General features: G+C 52.9%; 1 protein-coding gene across 7 annotated transcripts in view; it reads left to right on the forward strand.

The window, feature by feature from the left end:
* The first annotated feature begins 762 nt into the window (after nucleotides 1–762).
* Nucleotides 763–27,011, forward strand: part of BAIAP2 (BAR/IMD domain containing adaptor protein 2) — a 50,725-nt gene continuing 24,476 nt past the window's right edge. For 6 of the 7 annotated variants that reach the window (XM_054393996.1, XM_054394001.1, XM_054393998.1 and 3 more), the window contains exons 1-6: nucleotides 763–823; nucleotides 10,575–10,650; nucleotides 12,633–12,719; nucleotides 24,634–24,695; nucleotides 25,024–25,095; nucleotides 25,439–25,576. In XM_054393996.1, the coding sequence (XP_054249971.1) occupies nucleotides 776–823; nucleotides 10,575–10,650; nucleotides 12,633–12,719; nucleotides 24,634–24,695; nucleotides 25,024–25,095; nucleotides 25,439–25,576 (483 nt within the window). In that variant the 5' untranslated portion in view covers nucleotides 763–775. The remainder of the gene's footprint in view (nucleotides 824–10,574; nucleotides 10,651–12,632; nucleotides 12,720–24,633; nucleotides 24,696–25,023; nucleotides 25,096–25,438; nucleotides 25,577–27,011) is intronic. The other variant, XM_054394000.1, reaches the window with a different exon arrangement.

Here is a 27,011-nt window from a genome sequence, read left to right on the forward strand (position 1 = left end):
TACACCACGGTGACCACTCAGCCCTCTCCTGGCCTCCTCGGATGGCATCTGCCGTCTCTTCCCCACCACCCTTCACACCACCAGCTGCTCTCCTCCTTCCAGCTGGTCCTCACCTGTCCACCCCAGCCCACGCACCTGGGAACAGGGCACAGCACCAGGGATAGGATGGGGTACAGCAGGGATGTGGGGTACAGAAAGAGGTAGAGTGGGGTAAAGTAGGGGTGTGGTACAGAGTATGTTGAGCAACGATATGGGGGTGTGTATGATAGGTTATGGGTATGGAGGGGGTACGGGATGGGGAATGTGGAGTGTAGGGAGAGGTATAGGATGGGAGAGGTATAGGATGGGAGAGGTATAGGATGGGGCAGGTATGGAATGGGAGTGGTGTATGGGAGGGAACACAAAGTGAGAAATGGTCTATGGAAGGGGTACGGGATGGGGCACAGCACAGTGCATCCCACCCGCCCTCTGGGCTCGTAGCCATCCCCCGCTCCTCCAGCCCCACACCGAGCTCGGGCGCTGGCCCACCATTCAAGCCAGGCCGGGCCAGCCTGTCCCAGGCTGTCCCGGCTCGGCTCAGCTCGGCTCTGCTCCTCCCCGCGGGGCGGATCCGGGCGGAGCGGGGCGGGCCGGGCCGGCGGGGAGCTGATAAAAAGCGTCGCGGCCGCCGTTCCGCGCTTCTCTCTTGCATCGCCGCTCGGCTCTACGCTGCTCCGCTCCGCACTGCTCCGCGCAGCCCCCGCCGCCCGCCATGGTGCTGCCCGGCCCGCCCAGCATGTCCCGCTCCGAGGAGGTGCATCGCCTCACCGAGAATGTCTACAAGGTAAGCCCCTGCAACAAGTGTCCGTCCGGCACCGGCACCGCCTTGTTTAGGGGGTGTGCTTTTTTGTTGTTGTTGTTTCCACCCATTTGTCCCCACCCTTCGTCTTTCCATCGGGTGCGGGGGTAGAGCGGGCTGCGAGCGGACGAAGGCACCGGGGAGGGCGTCGGGGACGTCGGGGGATGCCAGCACCGAGCGCCCGGAGCCGGTCGGACTGGGAGCTGCTGCCAGGGCCTCGCAGCTCCGAAGCTGGGAGCGAGGAGCAGCTCCGGGCACCCCGAGCCTTTCCTCGAGTATCTCTAACCGCCCCTGGGCACCCCGATTTACCCTCCCAAGCCTTGGTTGGAGCCCCCTGCGGGTGTCGGGACCCGAGTGGGAAGGTGTGTGACCGCATAGGTGAACAGTGCTGTCCCTAAATCACCTCGGTCCAGGGCAGGTTTGGGCAATCATTCGCTTTCCTGCAGCAATTAAAAGTGGTCAGAGCCTTTTTTGTGCCTTGAGTACAGCTGGATTTTGGGGTCTCATAATTTTATTTTTCCTTCTGCTTTGCTCCTGGTGTTATAAGAAAAAAATCAAATAATTTATGTACTTTAATTTTCCTGGTGCGGGGAAGTGGTTTCTGCTCTGCTGGGTCCTGTGACTGAGCCTAATAAAACCCTTCTAGCCTAACATGTAATGCAGGATGTCATTTGTTAAACTGGAGAGCTTGCATGATTTCCTGCATTTTAAGTGGTTAGATTGAATTACCTGGGAGCATAAAGCAGGGAAAAAACCCACCCCTCTGAGAGAAAAAAAAAAAAAACAAACCACAACACCAAAAACCTAAGGTAGTGAAGTTCTAAACTCCTGGATCTGGAGGATGTTGGGGCACGGCAGCTGTTTGGAGGGAGCTCATGGCACCAAAAATTTGGCTGCTCTGAATGTAGAGTAGGTCTGTGAATGGAGCTTTGTGTCTACAGCTGGGATTCAGGTGTCTGGGACACCCTCATGCCTCCTAAACACAGCTGTTGGACCCAGACTCACCCCTGTCCTGGCTGCTCCTGCACCTGGGCAGAGCCTGGCACCGCGGGTGTTGACGCCATTGTGTCCCATGCAGGCAGGAGCTGTTGCCTCCCAGGGAGCTGAGTGTTTGCATATAGGCACAACCCTGGCTACTGCCTGGACAAACAGGGTTAGAGCTGCTGGAGCTTGTCACCTGGCTGTGCTGGTCCCCTGGATTGGGTGACAGCGTGGTTGGGCTGGGAACAGCTGCTGGGAACAGTTTCAGCAGGTGACTCAGTTGTTGTTTGAGGTGTGTTGCCCTCGAAGAACTGTGCTAATGAGAGGTTTGCAGAGCAGGTCACCGTTCCCTGGGCACAGCCGTGTAAGGATCTCACAGGGTGGCTTTAGCCATCACCACAACTGTGCTTAAATGGTGCTCGTTCTCCCAGGAAAGGATGGGTGAAGGGTGAATGCTGGGCAGACTCTTCCCTTGCCTCCAACCATTGGCTTTATTGCTCCTGAGCTGTAGATCTAGAGATGGAGCAGAGCACCCTTGGCCTAGAGCAAGTAGCAGCACCATCTCCATTGAAGTCTGGCTGGTCTGGCTGAAGGACAGAAGGTCGATGAGCTGGACTCTAGAGGAGTCCAAAGGTCTCCATCCATTAATGAACACTTCCCTTTCTTGGTATTTTAGTGGGGACAGCTGGAGTGTGGGGACTGAGGACATGGAGCTGGAGTCAGATCTCATGGGTTTCTCCAATTCAGTATCTCTGTGCTGGTAATTGGAGGAGGCTGATCCTGACTGCATTCCCTGTGGTGAATGAGGAACCTTTTCTCCTCTGGAGGAGATGATGCTTTTCTTGGACTCTGGAGATGTGTAGCATGGGGTGTGTGCAGGAACCTGGTGCTTGCCCATTTCTTTGTGGACTTCTGTGACCTCCTGGAGCCCAAGATGAGGTCTGGAGGCTCAGGGACTTTGTGAACTCTGCAGAGCTCTGTAAGCTTTGGAGTCTCAGTCTAAATCCACCCTCAATGCCTCAAATCCCCATTGGTCTGAGTATATTTTCTGGCCCATGCTTTTCTGTTGTTTGTCTTATCCTTGAACGCTGCTGTGATCAGGAGGATGATGCTGGGGTGGTTTGGATGTTGCCTCCTTACTGCCACCAAACCCCAAGCCGCAGGGGTGCAGGAGGGGTGGCCAACCTATGCTTTTCTTTCAGCTGCTGCCATTGTCTTGCCGGGGTTTTGGCAGCAGCTGGACAAGGGGGTCGAGCCGGTTCCCCATGAGGTCTGGAGCAGGAGCTGCTCCCCGTGCCAGGCACCCTCTCCCATACAGGCTTTCCCGAGGCGCTCTGCTTGGGAAGCCCATTGTAATCATCTTGCAGAAGCAGCACTCGCCCTCGGAGTGACTGTGCTAATGAGATGGTGGAGGAGCTGTCAGCCGCCCCCGTGCCCGTGCTGCCACTCCAGGCAGCTGCCTACACGTGTAGTAATTACAGAGGGAGACGGAGGCTGCTGGCACCTTCCACCAACGTGATCCCACCTTCCCTGGTGCTGATTCACTTGCGTGGACCCTGTCGTAGCGGTACAGCTGCCAGGCTGGGCTCTGAGCGTGGAGGGATGAGACCCCTCTGGCTGCAGGCACAAGGTTTGGCATCTCTCTGGGCTGTTCCCCGTGCTTTGCTCACCTCTTGCTCAGGATCTTCTGCTTGCAAGAAGGAGGGACTGGCAATTCTTCCTCCCCCTCCTCGAGCCAAATCTGTCTGCTGTTGTGACAGGTTAGGTGATTGCCGTTTGCAGGCCAACCTCCATTTCGCTCCAGAGCTGTTTCTCCACGTGGAAGGCAGTTTTGCAATGGTGTGTGAAGAGCTCTGCCTTCAAAGAGGTTTGCTTAAAAACATCCCAAATCGAAGCCTAATTGTCTGACACCGATGCAGGCGTAGTGCCTGAGAGTCGTTTGCTTCACATCAGCCCTAATAAATGTTACTGCAGGCATTGCAGCCTCTTGCCTCATTATCTCCAAGTCCAGAGGGAAGGGGAAGGATCCTTACTCAAGTGAATCAGAAGAGAGGTTGTGGGTGGCCTGGTGTGTTTGGCAGCGCAGGGACAATGCGATGTGACAGGAGGAAGGAGCTGGCCCCTGGAGTTAGCCCAGTGCCACCCCCAAATTCCATGTGCTGTACTCCCTGCTGTCTCTGCTCCTTGCCCCCAGGGCATCCCACACCCCCAGATATGGGGAACCAGTTGGCTGGGTGCTGGGGCCTTGAGCTGACAGAGCACCACAGCGGTTGGTGGCATGGATGCATGTGATGGCAGCACCCTGCTGCTGCTGCGGGCAGTCGGTGCTGTGTGCTTGTGTGGGAACAGGTCAAAGTGCTGCAGAATTCCTTCCCCAGCAGTAGCTGCAGAGGATGGTAGGGTGGAGGCTGGGCTTGTCCCACAGGGAGCAGGGCCCAGGGCTGTGGTGCTTTTATAGAGCAATGAGCTTTTGCTGGAGTTGCATCTCTGTAGGCGTCTTGGCTCTGCAGCTGAGTCCTTTTGGAGCGAGGCTTTGTGCTGGGCTGGCATAATGGGTCTGGAGGAAGCAGTGGGGGCTCAGCCCAAGCTCCTGCACTGGTCAGCAGGCTTGGCTCCAGCTTCTGCACTGCTCACCAGCAGGGTGGTGATGTGGGGCTGCTCTTGCTGTCTGCTGCTCCATCCCCTCTGTGTGAATACCTGCAGTCTGGGAGAGTGGTCTCTGTCTCTGCTGAAGGTGGTAGATACATCTCCAGGCTGTCAAAACTTAACAGATTAAGAAGTGTTCTATAGCTCCTGACTTGCTGAACGTGCCCTCCAATCACTCCCCTATGCTGCTGGCTCCTGCTGCTGAGAGATGCTGCTCCCTGGGATGGAGGCAGCTGCTGACTCCACTTTTGGTGCCTTGTTGCATTGAGTCTGCTCATGGCCAAGGTTTCTCTCCTGTGCTGCTTGTGTTGCAGGGCTGGGTATGTCCTCTTGGAGCTGCAGGCTTTCACTGAGTCAAGCCCCTTGGTGCAAATTCTGTGGGGAAGGGGCTGGGGGGGACCCTCCTTGCTTGGCAGTGGAGATCTCCCCTGTGGGGTGCTGGGGGGGTGCGTCTCTGTGGAGGTTCCCATTCCAGTTTCCTTCAAGCCCAAATCCCAATTACGAAGATGTTCAGAGCTCTTTCCCTGAAACTTGGATCATTTGTTTTCCAACGCAATAGTCAGTAGAAACTAAATACCTTTAGATGGGGATCCTAGGTTTGTTTGTTTGTGGTTTTTTTTTGGGGGGGGGATTGGTTTTGTTTGGTTTGGGTTTTGGTGGGGGGAGGTTTTTTGTGGTTGTTTTGTTGTTGTTTGTTTGGGGTTTTTTTCCTGCTTCCCTTGCTCCTGAGCTCTTTCTTCAGTAAAGGTTGGGCTGTGCCCTGATCTGCCTTTGGGGCAGGACCTTGTGAGAGCCTCATCTGGAGGGCCATGGCTCAGCTGTTCCTGTGGCTTGGAGCAAGCTTTGGGGAGAACTCAGTGAGGTGGACTGGATGATAGCAAGGGAAGGAGGGCTGCAGCACCACAGCCATCAGCAGCTGGGGTTGTGAGATGCTGCTGCTGTGTTGTGTGTTGTGGTGCACCAAGATCCTGGGGACTGCAGGACAGGCAGGATCCCAGCAGCAGAGCTGCGAGCTGGGTGTGTTGTAAGCAGTTGAAATAACCCCCTCTAATGAGTCCAGCGAGGCTGCTCTCCCAGCAGAACCTTGGCTCTTGAAGCTGTGGGGCTGTCTCCTGATGGTGCAGGGCAGGGTGAGCTGAGATGGAGGCAGCGCCAGGCTTGGTTTGGGCATTAAATATTAATAGAGAAGTAATGAAAGCGTTCCTGGAGCGGGGCTGACCCGTTTAGAAACCAAACTTCCCTGTAGCTGAGCCATTTCTGCAGTGACTGGTGTAGTGGAGAGTCCTATGGGGCTTCCTTCTCTGGTGACACTTGTCATGGTCCTGTAATATGCTGCTGTCAACTATGAATCACCTAGGAAAGCTGTGGGTGCCAGACTAAGCCCAGGCCACTCATGCCACTGTGAAGTGTCAGTCTTGCAAGGAGCCATCACAACCTTACTGCTGCATAGGGGCACCAAAGGATGGTTCTAGGAAAACACTGAAGTTGTTTTTTTTTAGCTCAAAGTCCATCACTTGTGTTTACTGAGGTGTCCAGGATGTGCCCAGCCTATTTCTATCAGGGGTGGCCCAGGGCACAGTTCATGCTGTGGCTTTCTTGGTAATGCTCATCCCTTGGTCACATCCAGGAGCCCCTCATCACGTTCATCCCTAGTTGTCTGGCCATTTGCTGTGTGGAGAAGAGGCTGCACATGAACCCTGGCTCTAATTACAGCACAGTAATCAGGGCAGCCTGTGCATGGCTGTGAACGCTGAGGTCCTGTTCCAGCCGTGCAGTGATGCAGGCAGTGGTGCAGAGCTGGGTGCCCAGCAGACCATGGCCACTGATCATCTCCAGCCCCAGCAGAGCAAAGGAGCACCTGCTTTGTGTTTTGCTCTGTGTTTGGTTTTAGGAGCTACCTGGGAGGCTGTGAGGATGGCCTGGTGGGGAGAACTGTGCAGCCTGGTTTTACTCTTTTTAAAGCCCTTAAGGAAGTGCTGTGGAGGTCTTCCCTACACAGGAGAAACCTGATACAACCTGAAGCAGCTTCATTTCCAGCTCATTCTTGGAGAGGACTGAACTTTTCACTCAAGGGCTGATTATTGCAGCATTGGAGCAGCTGGCAGGTCCTTGCTGTGCAGCATGGAGTGTGGTCAGAGGGGAAAGATGGAGACCTTATTTTCTGTTGCCTCTTCTCCCCCCTAATTCAGCAGGACTGTGTCCTGGAGACCTCGTGCTTTGCATTAGTTTCATTTTTGGCAGCTGAATAAAGCTGTGCCAATCCCAGAGAGCTGAGTGGTATTACCCAGGGAATTTAGTGCACTGGAACAAAGCAAAGCCCTTTCAACCCTTAGCTGCCAGGTTTTTTTTTTTTTTGGTTTGGTTTTTTTTTTTTTTTGTCTGTGTTTTTCTAAACTCTGCCCAGGCGGCGTGTGGAAGGCAAACAACTTGTGGGTGGTGCTGATGGAGCAAAATTGGAGGGAGAATGAGACTTGCTTTCATTACCAGCATTTTGCTGAATATTGGCTTCACTGCAGTGTCCTGCAGACCTGGCTTCTCCTCACCAGCTGAAGGAAAGCCCTACCAAAACCCTGTGTGGGCACCTCTGCCCTCCCTGCTGGGTGGGGCTGGGGTGGAGGGGTTGCATCCAGCAGTGATGCAACCTGCGGCCTCACAGGAGGGGTTACAGCACCTTGTTGGCTGACTTGGGTGTGTGAAGTGATTAATTGTCGAGCTTATTCTGTGCCATAAATATGGGTTAGGGTTTTTTTGTGTGTTTTTTTTTTTTTCAGTATTTCTCCTTCACAGCTTCTCACCTGGAGAGGGGGATGTGAAGGTGTGTTAGTTCTGGAGTCACCTTCCCTTCCCACCCTGGGAGGAGTGAGAAGGCAGCTTGAAAAACTCTATTTTTATCTCCGTAGTGAAGAGTCTTTTTCAGTGCAGCCCTCCTGCTGGGCTGTTTTTGTTGGAGCTTCCAGACAACGTTTTAAAAACACTCACTTAACAGCAAGCTTCCTCCTAAAATGTAACGAATTTTATTTGGCCAGCAAAGAGTTGCCTCCTCCCTTCTTCAGCTGATCAGTGGGACCCATTCTGAGGGCTTATTTCTCTTTATTTATTGCTTTAAAATGGATGTTGTTGGTCTATGGCAAGCGGGGTCCTACCCTGAGTGGTGCCAGGGCTGAGCTGTGCTTTGGTTCCTTCCAGTTTGGGGAAGAAGTACTGAATTTTGGCAGGGGATTTCCTTGGATCTGCTCTACCACGTTTGTCCCCATGAGACCTGCAGATTGAGAGAGGCTGCTTGAAGTCTGTGGGCATGGCACTGCCCTCCTGGGTCTGCTCCCCATCGCTGCCATCTGTGCAGGTGTGTCGTGGGGACAGCCGGTGCTCACTGCTGGTCACCTGTGCTCCTGCCCTGCCAGTGATGTCTGTGGATCCTCTTCTGTCATTTACTCACTCAGCTGTGTGCTTCAGGAGGATGTGTTCACATGGGCACTGCTGCAGAAGTCATTTCATTGCTGCGTGCACCTATACATACATGTGCATGGACATTCCCTGTGCTTAACCCAGCAGACTGCTTCAGAATCCCTTCTCCACCCAAGTTCTGTCAGTATCTCTTCTGCATGAACGTTTTTCAGCCATTCCAGCTCAGCTTGAGCATGGTGGAGGCTGTAGCCATGGCACTGTTGGCAGCAGGGATGTGTCTGTGTCCCTGCCATGAGCAGCAGGACATGTCCCTGTCTACACCATGAGCATCAAGGATGTGTCTATGTCCCCCACTGTGGGCAGCAGGGACGTGTCCCTGTCCACCATGGGCAGCATGAACATGTCTGTGTCCCTGCCATGGGCAGCAATCCCACACCTCCAGCTGCTTTGTTGGGGTAACACAGGTAGATCTTTGACCAAAGTTTAAACGTGATGTGGGGAGGCTGCAGCAATCCTCCTTGTCTGTGTTAATTAACTCCTGTGCAATTGTCTCCTACAATTAGGGAAAGCAACTCGCTATGTGGCTTGTTGCTACAGGTCCATTTTCTCCTTCCAAGCTGAGAGTGTTCACTGAACTATGTGCTGCCCAAAGTAGCTTCCATGGGCACTGTGCTGCTGCAGAGCTTGACCTGCAGCCTTAATTAGTGGTGAAGCTCCTCGTTAGTCTTGTGCTTGCCTGTCAGATCTCTGCCTTTTGCAGGGCTGGTCCCGAAAGCACTGAGAGCTGGTGGCTTTTGGGGCATCACAGCTTGGGCATCCTCAACCTGCTGCTCCAGCTGGGAGCAGGGCTGCTGCACTCCCTGCTCCTTGGAGGATTAAAAGGATTCCTGCTGCCAACAAATACCAGCACCTAGGTGATGCCCCAGCTTGACACTGGTCTCCGAGCTGGTCTCCCTTGTGGGTTCCTGCTCACTGAAATTAGAAAATGGCTGTTGAGAGCTGAGGGGGAGGCGCTGGCTGGGCAGGCTCCCGCGGAAGAAAATTAAACTGTCACACACTCCAAAGGCCAAGGCAGCAGGAACTTGGGATAAAAATGCTTCAGGCAGAAAATGAGCTTTATAGCATTTGGCCAGCTTCAGATGAGGTGACAGATGCTTAATCAGCTTATTCGCCGTAAGTGTCTGTCTGTCGTCTTCCCTCCCCTTGCCGGCATGGGACGGTGCCAGCAGCGCGGCGTGGGGGGTGCGGAGCCCTCGCATCCCAAGGGAACGCCCAAGCTTCCCTGCTCAGGCTGTGTGGGGACACTGAGGCGTTGAACTTAGTTCTCCAGCGGTGGGAGACTGTCCCCGAGCTGGGGCTTGGGGCTCAGTCTGGAGGTCGGGTTCGCAGGGAGAGAATGGGGATTTTGTTGTCTCCTCCGGGGCTGGGCCGGGAGGCGGTGTCTGGTTTTAGAGATGCTATCGGCGCCGGGATTGAATCGCCCTGGCGAGGGGAGGGTCAGGAGCTGCTGTGCCAGGCGTACAAAGAGCTGTTCTTCATGATCCGATTATTCCTTCCCCCTCCTTCCACGTTTAAATAAGGACCTTAGAGCGAGGGAGGAAAAGCTGTCAGACAGCGCTTCTGGTGTTCACCGACACCCTAATTTATGCATCCATAGGCAGGTGGAAAGTGACACCAAGTGCTTGGAGAACCGAGGTGTAATTCCTGGCACGTGGCTTCAGCCATGGCTGGCACCAGCTTGGTGGGGACGATGGGGGCTGGCTTCAGTTCCTTGGTGACCATTTCAGATACCTCTCTTCAGCCCTTTCTGCTTGTCCGTGACAGACCGAGCTGGTGCTGCTCTCCAGGGTCATCCCGGGAGTGGGACATCAGCAGCCACCATCTCCCAGAACACAGATCAACTCCATGGTTGGTCTGAGGGCCATTGCCTGCTGTCTCAAACAGCCACCTGTGGTTATCACTATGGTGATATTTGCCATATATGATAGTTTTCTGGTTTGGGGCATCGTTTGTCTCTTACAGTGAAGACCTGCACAAGGCATCTCCTACTGTAGCCCTGCAGAACCACCTCATTATTGGCTTTTTCCTCATGGTTTTCAAAACCCAACCTTGGTCTCCCTCAGTAAAGCTGTGGGGTGAAGAGAGGATAGTTTGGACGTTTTCACAGCTCCTGCTGACATGTTCAGGCTCTGCTCTCACCTGGTGTCAGGACAGTGCCAGAGTCACCTGCTGGAGCTGCTGTGGGAAAGAGCCCTCTGGAGTGGTTCTCCTTAGTGGGAGGTGAAGGTGCCCCTACCCTGCTCTTACAAAGTGCTGGAGGAGGCATGGCTTGAAGTGGCAGCACTCAGCTGACATCCTAGCAATGTTCAACAGCTCTTAGTGTTGGGCTATTTCTGCACTGCTCTAATGCTGTGCTTTTGGCTTACCCCAAATAAGAAGAATATTTGCCCTTGTAGGCCAACAGGGCCGTTGCTTTGGAGCATTATTTGCAATACGTGGGTGAACTTGAGGCTTCTTGGTGTAACTCCAGCATCCTCTTGCAGATGTTGGGAACCTGTGAGGGATAGGGGAGGATTTTTTTTCCTCTGTTTTTATGTTTATGAGCATTGAGTTCAGCATACCAGCCTTGGGGAGGGTGGAGCTGTTCTGTCCACTTTCTGATCATATCTGTTAACCCCTGATGATGTTCTTCTCTTTCCTCTAGACAATCATGGAGCAGTTCAACCCCAGCCTCAGGAATTTCATTTCTATGGGGAAGACCTATGAAAAAGCCTTAGCAAGTAAGTGTGACTGCATTGCTTGCTGAAATGCTGTGAGGCTGGGGAGGATCCAGCTGGTCAGCATGGCCTTGGAAAGGAGGAAAGCTGAAAAACCAACTCTTTGTTCCCAGGGAAGAGTTAAAGGGAGGAAACTGAGGAGGTGATTCTTGGACCTTGATGCAAAGCTGACATTGTTAGGATGTACAAGATGTGTGCAAGGCTGTGGATGTGGAAAGGATTTGAGTGATAAACTGTTGGGTGGTGACTGGCTAACAAATAACATCTCCAACCAGTTTGTCTCTAAACATGACTTTAAAATATTTAGAGTTTAAGATTTGAATCTCTGTTTAAAGATGTGCTGCTGAAGTGTTCAAATTGCCCAAAAGAATGTGTTGGAAGAGAAGAGAGAGAGGGGAAAAAAACCCAACAAACTAAAAATACTGGTGGCAGCTCTTGATTTGGATTAGAGGGCCCTACTGGGAGCTGTTAGGGAGGCATAGATATAAATGATCAAAAGTAAAGCATGAACTGATGAGAACTGAAAATGGGCTGGTTTGACTTAAAGCAACTTTGCATACTGCTTGGGTCTTCCTCAGTGAGGTTTTGGGGGAGGTTTAGGGCAGGCTCTGTTCAATCCCAGAGGCAAGCTGTCTGCTTTTGGGGAGGGCTCTGCTCACTTCAGAGCAGCTCTGCACATGGCAGATTTGATTCTTTTAATTGACTTGGTGAAAATGCCTGGAAGGGAAGAGGAGGCTGTCAGGATCTTAAGCCAGTGGAAAAAAAAATAATATTTTTGTGCCTCCTGTTCTTGAATGCCGGTGGTTGAAATGTGACCTTTAGAAAGGATCTGTGCCTCCTGCTTTGTGCCTGGGGCAAATTTTATTTCCCACAAGTCAAATGAGGTTCCTGGACCTTTCAGTGAAGGATGTTTTAATAGGCAGAGCTCCTGCTGATCTCGGGTACAGGCACTCCTCTGCATGCTGCTTTCTTCCCAGCTTAACTCTGTTTTAATGGATCAACTGCCTGTGACGTGGGAAGTGCCTGTCCATCCTGGTCCACTGCCCAGGGGCTGTGAACTCTACTCCCTCAGGGATGGGACTTAATTCACCCTTACAAGCAGCAGCATTCCCTAATGACACCACCAAAGCAGGGGTTGATAATGTGGCTGTGACTCTGCCTGCTGATTCCCTGCTGATCTCCAGCAAGGAAGGGAGCGGAGGCAGGATTCCATGGGGAGGAGAAAAGGCTGCATTTGGAACTGTGGTTTTTATTTATTCTTCTGAAATGTTATACTGCAGCTTTTAATTACCCAGGCAGTGGAATCTGTTTACTAGATGCTATTTCATCACAGCTCAAGTTGGGCACACTGTACCTGCAGCATGTGGAGCACCAGGATGATCACTTGTGCTCTCCTTTTCTCACACCCCTGTGGTGAATACACTTTGCACCCCAAGATCTTCCTGCAATCTTAATCCTTGGTCATCCTTTTTCTGTTGGATCTCTGAGCTCGTTGGGGGCATCTGAAGGAAGTGTAAATCACAGTGGAAGAGGCCTTGGTGCATAATTTGATGGTGTTGAGCTCAAGCTGTACAACGTGTTCTGTGATTAGAGGAAACCCCCTGCTTATCTGATTAAAGTGGAGTGCGTAGCTGGAATGTCAACAAACAAGAATGAACTCTAATGAAAGTCTGTGATATTCAATTATTCCACTGATTTTTTTTTTTTTTCCTGTGCAGCATTAAGCAGGCTGGTGGTTACACTGGAATGAAAACCACTGAGGTCCTGCACGTACCCTTTCTTTCTCCTAAAGAACTCTGTAATCTTGCTGCTTGAGCTTGCTTCTTCACTCATTTTTCTTCTGTTTGTTGTCTAGTCCCTCCCTGTGGGGTTAAGCTCTTTTGAAGTAATGTCTGGTTTAGTGGCTAGCATCTGTTCAGTGCCATAAAAGCTATGGTAGCTGTTAAGGAGAATATAACTTGCCCCTTCTTTTTGGATGCTTTTAGGTATGACATATGCAGCAAAAGGATACTTTGATGCTCTGGTTAAGATGGGAGAGTTGGCCAGTGAAAGCCAAGGATCTAAAGAATTGGGTAAGTCACCAATTTATTGTTAAGTGGAACTGCAGTCTGGAGTGGGTGCTGAGCACAGGAATGAAACCAGATATTTGCTGTGGGTGAGGATAACAAGCTCAGTGTGGAGCTGGTCCTGCCTGATGTGAATGCTAAAAGTGTCTCTGTATTTGCTCTTAATGTATCTTTAAAAAGAGCCTGCTATTCTTGGTGTCAAGGGTTTGGGGCATTGTCAGCTCATGGTGTTTGCAGAACGTGGCTTTGCTGGTGTGGTTTTTGTCTTGCTTTGCAAAGGAGAGGAAGGTCCCAGCTTCTGCTCTGGGAGCTGGGGAGGCCCACTGCAGCCCTCAGAAGAAGGGGGTGAGGAGATGTGGGGACTGGGCAGATCAGCCATGCTAGAGCAGTGTTTTTTCTGGTAGAAGTCAGCCAGTGCTTGGGGTGGGTGTGGTGGGGGCTGTTTGTACCCTGAGCCCTGGGTGAGTGTCTGCAGGCTCCCAGTGCTGTGTGGCTGGCAGTGGTGTTTGCTCAGTCAGTCAGAGCTGTGACACAGTTCATCAACTGTGATGCTTGGTGCCTCCTTTTCCTTTCTTACCCTTACTCCTCTGCTCAGTCATTCAGGAACTGCCTTTCCAGTCGTTCCTTTGCTGGCTGTGGCTCCTGAGCTTTCCCTTCACTGCTGCTTTGGTGTGCAGGTGGGGTTTGAGATGCCTTCTCTCCCAGCTCCCCACAGGGATGCTGCAGCCTCTTGTGGGGCTGAGACAGGTTTTGATCTTGTTGCCTTTGCAGCCCCAGGTGAACTCCTCCACCTCCCAATCCCTGCAGGTCGCTGTGCTGGGAGATGGCAAACTGTGCCCATTAACAGCACCTGAGGCAGCCAATTACCAGAGGAGAGGTTGAGCTGAACCGACTGCAAGGGCTGATGAGGTGATGAGTGAACTGCCCCTTGCAGGGCAAAGCTTTGCTTTGGCTGTGTTGTGCTTGGGGTCAGACACTGTGTACCCCCAGCCACAGCTACTCCAGCTCAGCCATGCATGGCTCCCTGGTTGCAGCTGAATTGTGATGGGGAAGCAGCAAGTGTCTATGGAAACCGATCCTGTCGCTGGGATTGAAGCTGCCTGGAGCAATCTGCTTCTGTTTAATAAATAAAACAAGAGGCTGGTGGGCGATGCGTGCAGCCACCGAGACTGTAAGGGCTCTGCAGACCTTGCTGTCGAAGAGCTGCTTCTGTCTCTTTGGGGGTGAAAGAGGCAGCAGCTCTGTGTTCCTGGAAGTGAAAGCTTGGGAAAGCCTTAGCAGAGGCAGCTCAGCTGGGTCAGGGAAGGAGCTTGGAGCCTACAGGCTCTGCCTTCCCTTCAGAGCAGTGCCAGGCTTTGCTCATGCTTCAGCTCTGGCTTTGGTGTCTTCTGGTGGTCCCTGCTGCTTCCTTGCTGAAAGACATCCTTCATGGCCTTCTGCAGTCTCCTGACTGTATTCAGTGTGTGGCTGAAGTATTTGGTTTAAAATGTTTCCAGATTTCTGTGCCTTCCACTCCTGGTGTGAGGATCCAAGGGAGGATCCTGGCAGCTCCTGCTTGACCCAGAGCTGTGACAAGCAGCTGCTTCTGGGACCTCCTGCTTTGTTGATCTTGCTGATATTTATTGTGGCAGCTGCTCCATGCAGAAGAAAGTTTAGATAAAATTGCTGGCTGTGGTTTACTGGAGCTGATAAGGGCCAGGGACACAACCCCCTCCCAGTGGGATGTGAAAACAGAGGCTGAAGAATGTTTTAGCCCAGAACTGTGCTTGCCAAAGGTACAGCTTCTCCTGGGAACACCTTGACCTCCTCAGTCCCCAGGCTGTGATTGCTGATAGTGCCGGAAAGCAGTGCTGGGCTCTGGGTTCTCTCATTCCTTACCAGGGGCCACAGCAAATGGGGAATGTTCAGTATTGCACCACTTGCATCAGTGCTGTGCCCCTGCTGCTCCCTCCCTGAGCAACAGGACAGAGAAAGCTGCTCTGGGACGTCAGGCAGGACTGCAGGATGCTCTGGTTGGGACTGCAGCTCACATCTCTTTCCAGCCTCCACCAAAAGGAATCTGAGATATTTTTTCCCTCCTTAACTCTTTCTTTTCCCCATGCAGATACTTTTCTCATGCTATTTCTGGGACAGGAGATGTCAAAAGAAAATAAACACACAGATCCTGTGACTAAAAGGTGATGAAGGCAACCCCATTTGTCCCTGCAGCTCTCCAGCCTGTGCTGCAGGGATGCTGCCTGTGCCAAGGTGGCTGTGGGCACTGCACCCTGTGGGTGACACAGCATGGGCAGGGTGCTCTGGACTGGCTTACAGCACCCTGGAGAGCTGGAAGGGAGCTCTCAGAGGCTGTCCTGTGCCAGGAGAGCTGCTGTGGCTCTGTTGGTGCTCAAATCCAGAGGTGTTTTTCTGTTGTCATCTCTCAGGTAGCACTTGTGACTCCAAGGAGATGCTCTTTAAGTTGGGCACTGGAGGACTGCCCATTGGTGGCTGTTTCTGGCTGTGTGTAGCCATGCTGGCTGCCCAGTGCAGTGTCCCAAGGTGGCTTCTTCTGCACCTTCCTCTGCTGGTAGTGATGCTGCATGAAGAGTGATGCTGCAAGAGAGATTACTTGCTGAAGAGTTGGCAGCCTACTAATGCTGCCTCTGAGCTTAGGTCTCTGCTCAGCAGCTGCTTAGCACTTCACATTTTTTGTAAATTCTCCATCAGATTTTAGCAGTTGTTTGTAGACAGGATAATCCTGGGCAGGGGGGATGGAAAACCCAGCAATAATCAAGGATTTGAGCTGTAATCAGCTCTGTGGCTGGAGTTTTTGGGTGCAGGAGTCTGGTGGGGGTGTACCTGTGTCTGGACCCCACTGCTCTGCCATTCCTGAGAAGTGGATCACTGGGGAGGGATGGCAGGGAAGCTTCTCCCTTCCCTGCTCTGCTGTCCAGGCTACTGCTCAGTTTCTTGCTCTTGGGAGATGAGACCCATACCCACAGCTCCTCTCTGAGAAGGATTCCTTATGCTGTTCTTCACATCTTCAGTGGTTGCTGTGGTGGTTTTTACGAAGCTGGTATCACAACTGTGTGCCTGATCAGTGAAGGTTTGCTCTGGGCTTGATCTGGGGATGTTCTGTAGATGTTTCTGAGGAGCTCCAGCCTCCTGCATATAAGTGCTCAGGTGACTTCCACCCTTATCTAGCTTCTACTTAGGTCCCTTGGATGTGGCTTCCTTTGTCCTCCTTGAAAACTAGGCCCAGCAAAGTCGTGGAAAGGGGTTTCCTTTTCTAGGGAAGCATGTGCCTGGTAATCAGAGCTGGAGGCAATTTCCCCCAGACTTGGAAGCACACAGATGCTGGGGCTGAAGGGCACCTGTGGGGAAACTCCTCTGAGGCTGGAAGTGGCTTTTGCTTATCAGTTGGTTTTCTCAAATGATCTTGAGTTAGTGAAGCCTGCTCTGACTGAAGCATGGTGCTCTGAAAGGACAGGACACGCAGTAATTAGTTGACCATTGTTGAGCTGCAAGGAGCTTCTGGTTGATAAATAGCAGCCTGCTTCTGACACACAATTTGCACAATAAAATTAGAACCAGTGACACCTGCCTGCCAGTCATTTGAGGAGCTGTTTGGTGTCAGTGGAGGATGCTGGGCTTCAAGAGTGTGAAACAATTCCCTTACAGCTTTTAAAGCACTGAGCATCACGGTAGGGGTGCAAGGTAGAGCTGCTGGTTGGAGCTGGGCATGGAGCCTGGTCCTGTCCATGATGCTTCCATGGAGTCAGGGTGCTGCCAGCCTGTGTCTGGGTGGGAGAGCCAATGATGGGCCAGCCCCTGGTGAGGAGCAGACCAGCCTGGTGGGATGCCCATGGCTGCCCAGGCACGTCCAGACTCTTGGCTTCACTGCAGCTCCTCAGTCTGGCCCAGCTCCCAGCAGCGGTGTGGTTTGGAGGCTTTGTGCTGTATCCTTGGGGCAGAAGGATGAATCTGTTAATGGGATTTGCACTTGGTTTGGGTAGACACTTCCTGCAGCAGCAGAGATGCAGAGAGAGATCTTGAGCATGGCAAAGGTCATCAGCATTCAGTGTGTGCTTGGGGCCACCAGAGCTGGTGGTAGTTGTGGTGCCCAGTGTCTGCTGGGGACCAGCCAGAGCAGTGCCAAATAAAACCAAACTAAAACTCCAGGGAATATTTGCCTGAGGTGGTGACTCAATGTCCCTTCAGTGGGGTTCCTCTGCCCATGGAGACCAGCTCCTGTGTGGAAGAGCAGAGGTAATCTTGTTGCTTGATCCTTTTAAAATTGGACTTAATGATGCACTTAATGGTTTGTGGGTAGTGACGTTGTACAGGTGGAAGAATGGCTGCTCTGGACCTGCATTTCCACCTGTGATGGTCCAATGGCCTGATTGCCAGAGAAATCATTCCAGAAGTTCAGGACTCAGTCTCCAAGCTGTGTAGTTCCCTTAGGGAAGGAACCTGTGGGAATGGGCTTGGGAAGGGTGCAGAAATACAAGAAAGACCTCTTAAAAACTGCTGCCTGCCATGGAAGGGACATTCCTGCCTGCTCTGCCTTTTCACTACCTTCAGATCTTCTGGTTAAAGCAGGCTGCCACAGCAGTAGGGCTGCTCTCACCCACCTGTGTTTGGGTATGTGATGGTAGAGGGTTGTTAAAGGAGCATCTGCCAGGAGCATGTTGCCTGGCTGGAGTTTCTAACATGTAGCACCTGTAGCATTTGGGCTTCACCTTCAGTGGTATCATCCCTGGAAGATGTCACCTACCTGCTGTGGGCACTGAGCCCAGGATGAGCTGCCACAGGCATGCTCCATCCTCTTGGGAGGGATGGAGTGAGCACATGTGTCTGTGGGCTGGTTTCTGCTCTCCAGCAGCCATGCTGTAAGCTTGGCAGATTTCTAGGAAGGGGCACAGCTTGGTGTGTGGCCAGCTCTGAATCCTGGAGGTGTTTGCTTCCCTCCTGGGACTGCTGACTTGTGGGGTGGCTCCCTCACTTTGTGAGGCTGTGAGCTGGGGTGGTTCCAGGCTGGTGAATGGGAGGTCTGTGCAGTTGTTCTCCTGTGCCACCAACAGAGCTGCTGCCAGAGTGGTTGGGCACTGGGCACTCACTGTATCATGATACAGAGACATGAGCTGTACACAGCCAGGCAGTGGCTGTTGGGACTTGGCAGTGCTGGGTTAAGGGTTGGGCTCAATGATCTTAAAGTCTCTTCCAACCTAAAGGATTCCATGATTCTGAGTGTGGAACACCACAGGTCATCCAAGTCTCTAATCCATTCATGGCAGAAGTGTCAATGCCAACTGCTCAGCCCAAGGGAGCTGATTACTGGGGATGTGTTGTTGAACTTGCTTAAGTCAGGATGCCTTGGGAAGCTGTTGTGTTTTTTTTTTTTTTTTACCTTGTCTCTCAATAAATAAATAAATGCCTTAAGCTTTGCCAGGCTGGACTGGAGCAGAGGCTGCCAGTGGAGCTGATCATTCTAATGCTGATGAGTTGCTAATATAGCATCAACAAGTCAGGGCCATCCTCTGGGGCTGTGATAAGTGAACCCTTTCTGAAGAGGAAAGAGATGAATCAGTGTGGAGAAGCTGCTTGTTCCCCCCACACTGGGATCCTTCCCACTGTACATGCACAGATCTTCCCCCAGGTTGTCTTGCAGCTGAACATCAGCATGGATCAAGTCAGAGCTGCCTTGTCTGGGTGAGGTGTTAGGCTGTGAAGTGCTTCTGTGAGGCTTGAGGGCTTGTCTGTGGCATGGACTTGGCAGTGCTGAGTTAATGGTTGGACTCAGAGAATCGTCTGCCTGGTTGGGAAAGACCTTAAGATCATCAAGTCCAACCATAAGGTGATGTCTCTCCCTCTGCGCAATTGTTGGACCATGACCCTAAGCTCCTCAGCTAAACATTTTAAGATCCTCCAGGGATGTGACTCTACCACTTCCCTGGGCAGCCTGTTCCAGTGACCCTTTTGGTGAAGAAGTGTTTCCTAATATCCAAGCTAAATCTCCCCTGGTGCAACCTGAGGCCATTTCCCCTCATCCTATCACTTGCCAGCCCCCACCTCACTCCAACCTCCTTTCAGGTAATTGTAGAGACCCAGGAGGTCTCCTCTTGACCTCTTCCTCCCCATGCTGAACAACCTCAGCTCCTTCAGCCGTTCCTCACAGGACTCGATGATGATAAAAGTCTTTTCCATCCAGAACAATTCCATGGTTCTGTGTCTGTGAGCTTGGATCTAGACACAAGAGGGAAGAGAAAGAAGATTGCAGAAGTTGTCAGAAGCAGGTTTCTTGCCTTAAATCTGGCTTGATAGATCTTCAGCATGTGATGTGACATGTGAGCAGGGTTCTTGCTGGGCTGTGTGTACAGGCTGGAGGGAGACAGCTGTGCAGCAGTGGGGACGTGACCAAGCTGCAACCACTGGAGCTGAGGCAACCATGTGTGCTGCTGGTGGGCAGTGGAAAAAGGAAGCTGTGAAACCAGCAGGCACACAGCACTGAGAAGGGGAACTGGTGGTAACCACTGTTCTGCTGAATCCAGGCAGCAGGATTTCACCTTGAAGTGATACTTTGTGCACAAGGCTGATGCTCTCCGCCCCACTCCCCTACAAAAGCCAAACTGATGGAGCTCCCTCCCTGTCTGGCAGGTACCTTTGTTCAGCAGGGTCCAGGGGGAGTGACATGGGTGCCTGTGTGAGAGCAGTGCCTGGTGCAGGGATCTTCTGACCTCTTCTCCAAGCACCTGGTGCTTTCATGTCTCTGCCCAGGGACTGTGCATCCTCTCCCTGGGTCTGGGTGCTTGCTTGGCGTCAAAGGATTCAGCTAACAGCATTTAACCAGCCATTGAAAAGCAGATTATTTTTTTCCCTCTTAAGCTTCAGGAGCTCAATTTGCCCTGTTACTGTCTGTTTCTTTTTCTCATTAATGAGCTAATATTCCTTTTCTGCCAGCTTGGTTACTTCCCTTGATGGCACCATTGCCTTTCCTGGCAAAAAAAAAAGGTATGGGCAAAAGCCCATCACAATATCAGAGAGTGGTAAAGCTGAGCCCCTGGACTCCTTTTCATCCCTTCATGCTCTTTATTTGGGATCTGAAACTCCAGATCAAGTGATCTTGATGGGAAGTGATGCTGATGGTGCTGCATCCTCTGCCTTACAGCAGCAAAGAGCAGTGCTGGTGAGTGCACAGGGATGTTTGCTTCTCAAAGCATCCCTGATGCTGGTGGCAGCAGGAGCTGGTAGCCTGTGGCAAAGCCAGGCAGCCAGTCCTGTGGCCACTGGCTCCCACAGCCCTTGCAAGACAGGCTGGGCTGCTTCAGCCTTGCACAAGCCTCAGAGCAGTTTGGCTCCTTTGCCAGCACGTTGTTTGGTGTTTTGATTTTAAAATGCCACATCTGGCTCAAGAGAGCTGGAAGCAATCATCTGTAGGCTCTGAAAACTCAAGAGCAAAACGCTGTGAGATGGATTCCTACTGCTCTGCCTGCTGGAGGGGCAGCCAGCTCCTGCGTGGTGCTTGTGGTGCTGGTAGTGATGGGAGGGATGAGAAACAACCTGTTTGCCTGTGCCTGGCTGGGTGTGGTAGGGAAGGGCCCACAATAGCTCCTGTAGTTCTCCCAGAACGATACTGTGAGTCACACAGACGTAAATAGCAGCTCCTCCTCCTCCTCCTCCCGGTCTGTTTGTGCTTCGCAGCCCGCGGGAAGGTGTGGGAGCCTGGCATGGGCAGGTGAAACCCTCCCCTTGCCCTCCCCTGGCTTTAGTTTTGCCTCTGGGCTGAGGTGAGGCATTTCACCTTGGGTTCCTTGACCTACAGAATGTTCACGTTAGCAGCACAGCTGGCATAGTGCTCACACTCCATACAATGCACCTGAGCTTTTTGCCCTGTCCTGTGCCCTGCTGCCCAGCCGTGATTGCCATCTTTAACTTACAAGTACCACTGGCAGGTGACGCAGAACGCCCGTGGTGTGGGCAGCTGTGCCAATGCCAGGGCATGTGCCATGCTCCTCACCCTGCCACTCAGCTCTGCTAAGACCTCATGGTATGTGCTGGCAGCCCAATGCCATGGATCCTCTTCAGAGCTGGGGCTTGAAGGGTTTAGGTTTTTCAGCTCCCGTGGTATCTCACAGTCAGGTTTAATGTCTCCCCTGCTGCCACGCAGGTTGGTCTGAGTGGTGTCAGGGTGAGATGCCTGCTCATGTCTGAGGCTGCTTTGCAGTGGGGAAGCAGCTGGTGGGGTGGGGGTACCAGGGTGTCAGAGGTGCCATGTGTGAATTCACATCACACTGCAGCTCCTGTTCAAGGGTTTTGGTTCAAACCCTGCTGCTGCTCTGTGTGGGCTCTCAGTGATGGCAGCAGCCATGGGATGCCTGAAGCTGCTTCCTTCAGAGCTGGTTGGGCTGTCTCAGCTCAGAAGGAAGCTCTTGTGCCTCCACACAGCCCAGTGCCAGGCAGGCAGCCAGCAATCTTCCTGTGCCGTGCTGGCTGCTGTAAGTGTGGTGCTCACCTTGAGTTGCTCTTGGCACTGGGCTGGCCATGCCCACAAAGGCACAGCAAAATGGCGATGGCAAGGGAAAGTGCTGTGTGGTGGGCATGGAATGGGACAGGCTGGGGTACAGCAGCTTTCAGCAGAGACACTGTGCTGGTGGGAAAGGCTCTGCACTGCTGCTTGCTTTGATGTGGGGCTGGAACGCCCTGTGTTCCCTGTGATAAGAACCACGGGGTGGGGGGAGGTGGAGCAGAAGAGCTACACAAAGATGTGTATCTGTTGAGACACATCACACATCTCCCCAGCTGCTGGGAAGGGCTTAATTCCCTGTGAGGAGTATGGTGGTTGCACCATTGTCCCAGTGCCTTGCTAGAAAGTGGAACATATAGGATGGAAATTTACAGCACTCCAGGGCTTCCTGCAGAGCCCTGTCACTTTCAGCCTGACCCAGTGGATCAAGTCCTTTTTGACAACGATTTTAATACTGAATCACAGTGCTGGGATGGTGGGGTCTATATTAGTTCTAATTCCTGCTCTCTGGGTGGGTTTGTGAGTTCAGCAGCAGTGGCCAGAAAGCCCTGGGCCAGCCCTGCCCCAGCTTTCTCAGCTGGGGTTTCCACTCTGGCCAAATGGGAAGTGAAAGGGGAGAAGGGGGGTGGTGCAAGCTTTGCAAATAATAAGCAAGCTGCCCTTGCATTGACAAAGCAATCTCAGCCCAGCCACAGCCTTACGTCATTGCCTCCTTGCAGTGGGAATTTGTGCACTTCCCATGATTGAGCTGCCACAGCCCAACTGGAGAGCAATTTCCTGGCGCTCTCATGGTGGTGACCCCGTGCCTGGACCTCCCCATCCATGCATGAAGCTCTTCACTGCAGATGTCTGTAGCTGCTGCAGCTCGGTGTGCGTGCTGGGGGCTGCTCCCCTTTGCTCAGTACCTTATGAAGTGCCTGTAGAAGTTCGAGCTGGTTTGGTGGCTGTGGAGAGCTCAGCATGTGGTTCCCTCCCAGTGAAGGAGCAGAGCCACAGCTGCTGGTTTGGGCATCTCCTTGCTTTGTAGGATGCTTTGTGCATCACTGCTCTCTTGAGGGGCTAAGCCACGGGCACAAGGGATACAGTGCCATCACAGAATCATAGACTGATTTGAGTTGGAAGGGACCTTTAAAAGTCATCTAGTCCAACCAGGACATCTTCACCTGCATCAGGTTGCTCAGCTCTGCCCAACCTGAGCTTGGATGTTTCCAGGGATGGGACATCTGCCACCTCTCTGGGCAGTCAGGGTTGGTGTCTTACCATACTTAGTATAAATCTCTAGTCTAAATCTCCCTCTGTTAGTTTAAAACCATCACCCCTTGTCTGTCACTGCTAAAAGGTCTGTCCCCATCTTTCTCATTAGCCCCCTTTAAGTGCTGGAAGGCTGCAGTAAGGTCTTCATGGACCAGCTGGCACTGGCCCAGCACCTGCTGATACTGCAGCTGGTTCTGTTACCACATTGACCCTTGGTGGAGGGGGCTGGTGCCTGCCAAGGGCAAAAAGGGATCAGATTTTAATGTTTGCAGGAGGTTTTGAGCACAGTGTATGGTGCAAAGTACAAATTGCTTCAGCCACCAGAGCAAAGAAATGTTGGGCCAGGCTGTTCCTGATGGGCTGGTGGTGTTGACACTGGGCTGGCATATGGCCTGTGTGCCCAGGCACGTGGGGTGCCAGGATGGGCTGACTGAGCAGTAGACTGGGGCTGGCCCAGCATGTGCCACCTGGTTTTGTGCTGTCCTAGCACAGTGGTTCCCTTGCACTGGTAAGACACTCGTTTGGCTCATTCCAGGCTCATTGTGTCTGAGGTCTGACTCCATGAACAGAGGATGTCCTGCAGCCCAGGATGGAGCTGTCATCCACAGAGGACTTGTATTTTCCTGCCCTATCTAAATGCACCAAACCCACAGTGTTTGGCAGGAGTGGGCAGTGGGAGCAAATCTGGGCTGCTGGGGAGCCATTTGTACCAGGGAGGTGCCACAGGTGGGATTAGGGCTGTGGCTGCTCACCCCAGATGCCCAGCGGGTTCCCAGGCTCATTGCTGCCGGGAGCTGCCACCTCTACCTTAAGCAGCCTCAAGAGTGTTGCACCACCTCTCCCCTGGGGCTCCAGGGCTGGTGCCTCTTTCCCATGGCATTTCCTATCCCTGGGGTTGCTGTCCTCATCTAAAATCCCACCGTGCGCTTTCATGGGTAGGTTTGGCACTTTGAATCATCCTGAACTCCGCTCTGCTGCTTTGTGCACGGGATGTGGGATGCTGCTTCCCTTTGGACAGGCTCTGTAAATGCCAGGGGGAATGCTGGCTGTGGGACCTGCCAGGGCTGAGCCTTGAGACTGGAGCAACTCAGAGGTAATGGCTCATGGCTTTCAGTTTACCAACAGCTCTGTGTCGTTTGGAAGTCTCCTGGGAAGCTGTGACCTGCCATGCTGGGATTAAGAGTTTCCGAACCCAGCCCTTGCAAACAGCTGACGGAGCTGAGCTGTTCCTGAGACCTTGCTCTGACCTGGAGATGGTGCCTTTAGTCCAGTGGTAGTGCTGGCTCCATGTGTGTGTCTGCTCCAGCAGTGTGGGGCTTTTGCTGTGGCAGGGCACTGCCCTTCCTCCCAGGAAAAGCACAGTGGGTGTGTGACCTGGCACATGCTGCATCTGAAAAGAAAAATCAAAGGAAGAGACAAAGCAGAGCTGGGATCCCTCAGCTGTGGTCAGTCAGTCACTGGGCTGACCTGTGGCTGTGTGCCGTGGCTGTGTTCTCACTGCCCAGCTCACCCAGGGCAGGGCTGCTTGCATGTGGCTCAGCTGCTGAGCCTGAACAGGTCCAGTTGTTTGGAGGCAAAGATTAACCTGGGACTTAGCTCCCTTTGCAGTTCCATGTGCTGGATTAAGTCCTGGGGCTGTGTCTTTGCTGCTGGGGCAGAGGAATGAGGGTGCTCTGTTTGTGCAACTGGGAGAGCATCAGGTGAAGCTCCTGGCTGGAGCTGTGCTGTTTAAATTTCAATCTCATTAATGCAGCATCTCTTGTCTCCACCTCCTCTTCTCAATATCTAGATGGTCAAGATGAGAAACCAAGGAAAGTCTCCTCATCCTTGACTCCTTTGTCACATCCCTGCAGACAAGGCTAAGGGTTGGCACAGATAATTGTACCATAGCTGGAGTGGCTGATGGGATGATGGGTCATGGGCAGGGCTGCCCCTGGGTGCTGAGGTCCCACTGCTAAATGTCCTTTGTCTCTCTCCATGCTCCACAAGATATGTGTGATTGTCCAAGTGATTCAGATGAACATCTGCTTGTCTACAGCTCCCTGAAGATGGGCACTGGAGGTGCTCCAGGGCACCATGGGTCTGGCTGCAGACCTCTTTTTGCTTCCTGCCACAGCCCGAGCTTGGTGCCTGAAGCCCACTCCCCATGTCTTGTCTTCACAGGAGATGTGCTCTTCCAGATGGCAGAAGTCCACAGGCAGATCCAGAACCAACTGGAAGAGATGGTGAGTGCCCTGGCATGGGCATGCCAGGCTCTCTGCCTGGTCATGGACTCTGCCACTCTTGCCGCTGAGCAAAATAGTTTTCCATGTCTCATCTGGGTGACACCAACCCCCCTGAAGTGCAAGAAATCAGAGGTGCAAAGGGTCTGCTCTGCTTGGGCACCAGACTTTCTGCATTGCTGGGTCCCCCCCTCTGCGCATCCCTCTGTCCCAAGCTGCCATTAGCTTCTGCTCTGTCTGTACAGTCTCTCTCCCCTGCCTGACCCTGTACTCCCTGGGCAGGGTCTGCCAGCCCTCACCAAGGATCTGTGTTTTTTCTCTCTGCCTGCAGCTCAAGTCCTTCCACAATGAGCTCCTGACACAGCTGGAGCAGAAGGTGGAGCTGGACTCCCGATACCTGAGTGTGAGTTACAGACTGCTGTAGCCCAGCAGCACAAATGTTGGTGTGGGCATCCCTGTGTGTCCCATTCCTGCTGCCCAGCTCCCTGTTCAGGGATGGTTGTGCCCAGACACCACTCATGTCCCTGGTTACAGATGGGTCACGGCCATCATCCACCTCTCCACACACACAGAACAGCATTTTCCCCAATGTCAGACTGGTGCAGCCCCTGTCTGCTCTCTGGGCTGTGGGGACTCCACTTCTCACAAAGGTTGGGGGCTTCTGCTTGCTTCTGCCACCCTTGGAAGCAGAAGCCAAGGCCAGACTTCAGCTTTGGCTGCTCAGCTCTTTCTCCTGTCCCATCCAGGCTGCACTGAAGAAATACCAGACAGAGCAAAGGAGCAAAGGGGACTCCCTCGACAAGTGCCAGGCAGAGCTGAAGAAACTTCGGAAGAAGAGCCAAGGCAGCAAAAACCCCCAGAAGTACTCTGACAAGGAACTGCAGGTAGGACCCTGGGCACGAGGAAGAGACACGAGCCTCTTGCCTTCGTGTTGGTGTCAGGGAGGAGGACACATGAGCCTCTCACCCTTGTGATGGCATTGCCTTGAAGGGCTGAGCCCCATGGCAGCATCATGGGGAGGGGGCAAGCCTCTCTCTCCCTTATGCTAACTGCGAATGCTTGGTGCCACATGCCAGGGGTGGCCTGGCTCTTGTGAGCACTGAGATAAGAGCTGGCTGCTTCCTGCAGAGGAGGTGAACAGTGGAGCGTGGTGGGGTGTGGGAGGTGTGGATAGTGAGAGGGTGGCAGCCAGTGATGGGAGCAGCCTGGTCTCATGGCCACCTCGGGGGAGGACAGCGCAGAGGGGGGAGGCTGTGGGCCTGGCAGATGTTGCGCCGGGCGGTAACTAACCCTGCTCCATCCACTGCTCCTTGCTGCTTTTTCCTTTGTCGCTCAATGAATGCACCCAAAAAGATCATTAATTTCTGTTGTGCCAGATCCATCTTCCTCTGGATGGTGTTTCACTTCAATGTTTGCTGTGCCTGTTGCTGGGGCGCCCCTTCCCCCAAGCCCGCTGGGGCGGTGGCGCGCGCCGGGGGCGGCTGCGGTGAATCAGAGCAGTGTGATCGTGGTGTGGGCTCCCCTGCCGACCACGCACCGCTTGCTAATCAGGGCTGCACGGGGCTGGGGTCTCTCACAGCACCTGTCTGGGTGTGGGGTGGGCATGTTTCAGAGGTTGGGGCGTTGGGGTTCTCTGCTGGGAGGGAGTTGGGGCTGGGATCGTTCAGAAGAGCATCCAGAGTGCATCCCTGGCTGGTGCTGGCTGAGCTGCGGCTGTGCTGAGGAGCTGCAGCACTCAGGTTGCTGATACGTTCACAGCTTTGTAGTGAGGTGAGGTTGGTCTCTTCTCTGTAGTAGGAGAGGAAATGGCCTGAAATTGTGCCAGAGGAGATTTAGGTGGGATATTAGGAAAAATTTCTTTATGGAAAGAGTGGTCAGGAATTGGAACAGGCTGCACAGGGAAGTGGTGGAGTCGCTGTCCCTGGAGGTGTTCAAAAAAGTGTGCAGACAAGGCATTTGGGGACATGGATTAATGGCCATGGTTTAATGGCCATGGTGGTGTTAGGTTCTATGGTTCTATCTTCTGAAGTCTGTGACCTTTGGTTCAGGCTTTGCCCAGAGCACAGCTGAACATGGCAAACTTTAACAAACAATTGATGCACCTGCCTGCAAACCTGCTCTGGCTGAAAGTCCTCCTGCTGCTGCTTGAGCTAAGGCTGGTGAGTGATGGCAGTGTGAGTAGCACCTTGAAAAGGGGAAGATGAACCCTGAAGCCAGGAATTGCCATGTCTTGTCTCTGATGCATGAACATATGCTTTGTGTTGGGACCAGGATCTGTTACTGGGTGCCACAGGCTGGTAACCTGTCAGAATGATCAGT

This window comes from Indicator indicator, chromosome 29 (genome assembly GCF_027791375.1).
Source record: "Indicator indicator isolate 239-I01 chromosome 29, UM_Iind_1.1, whole genome shotgun sequence".
NCBI lineage: Eukaryota > Metazoa > Chordata > Aves > Piciformes > Indicatoridae > Indicator > Indicator indicator.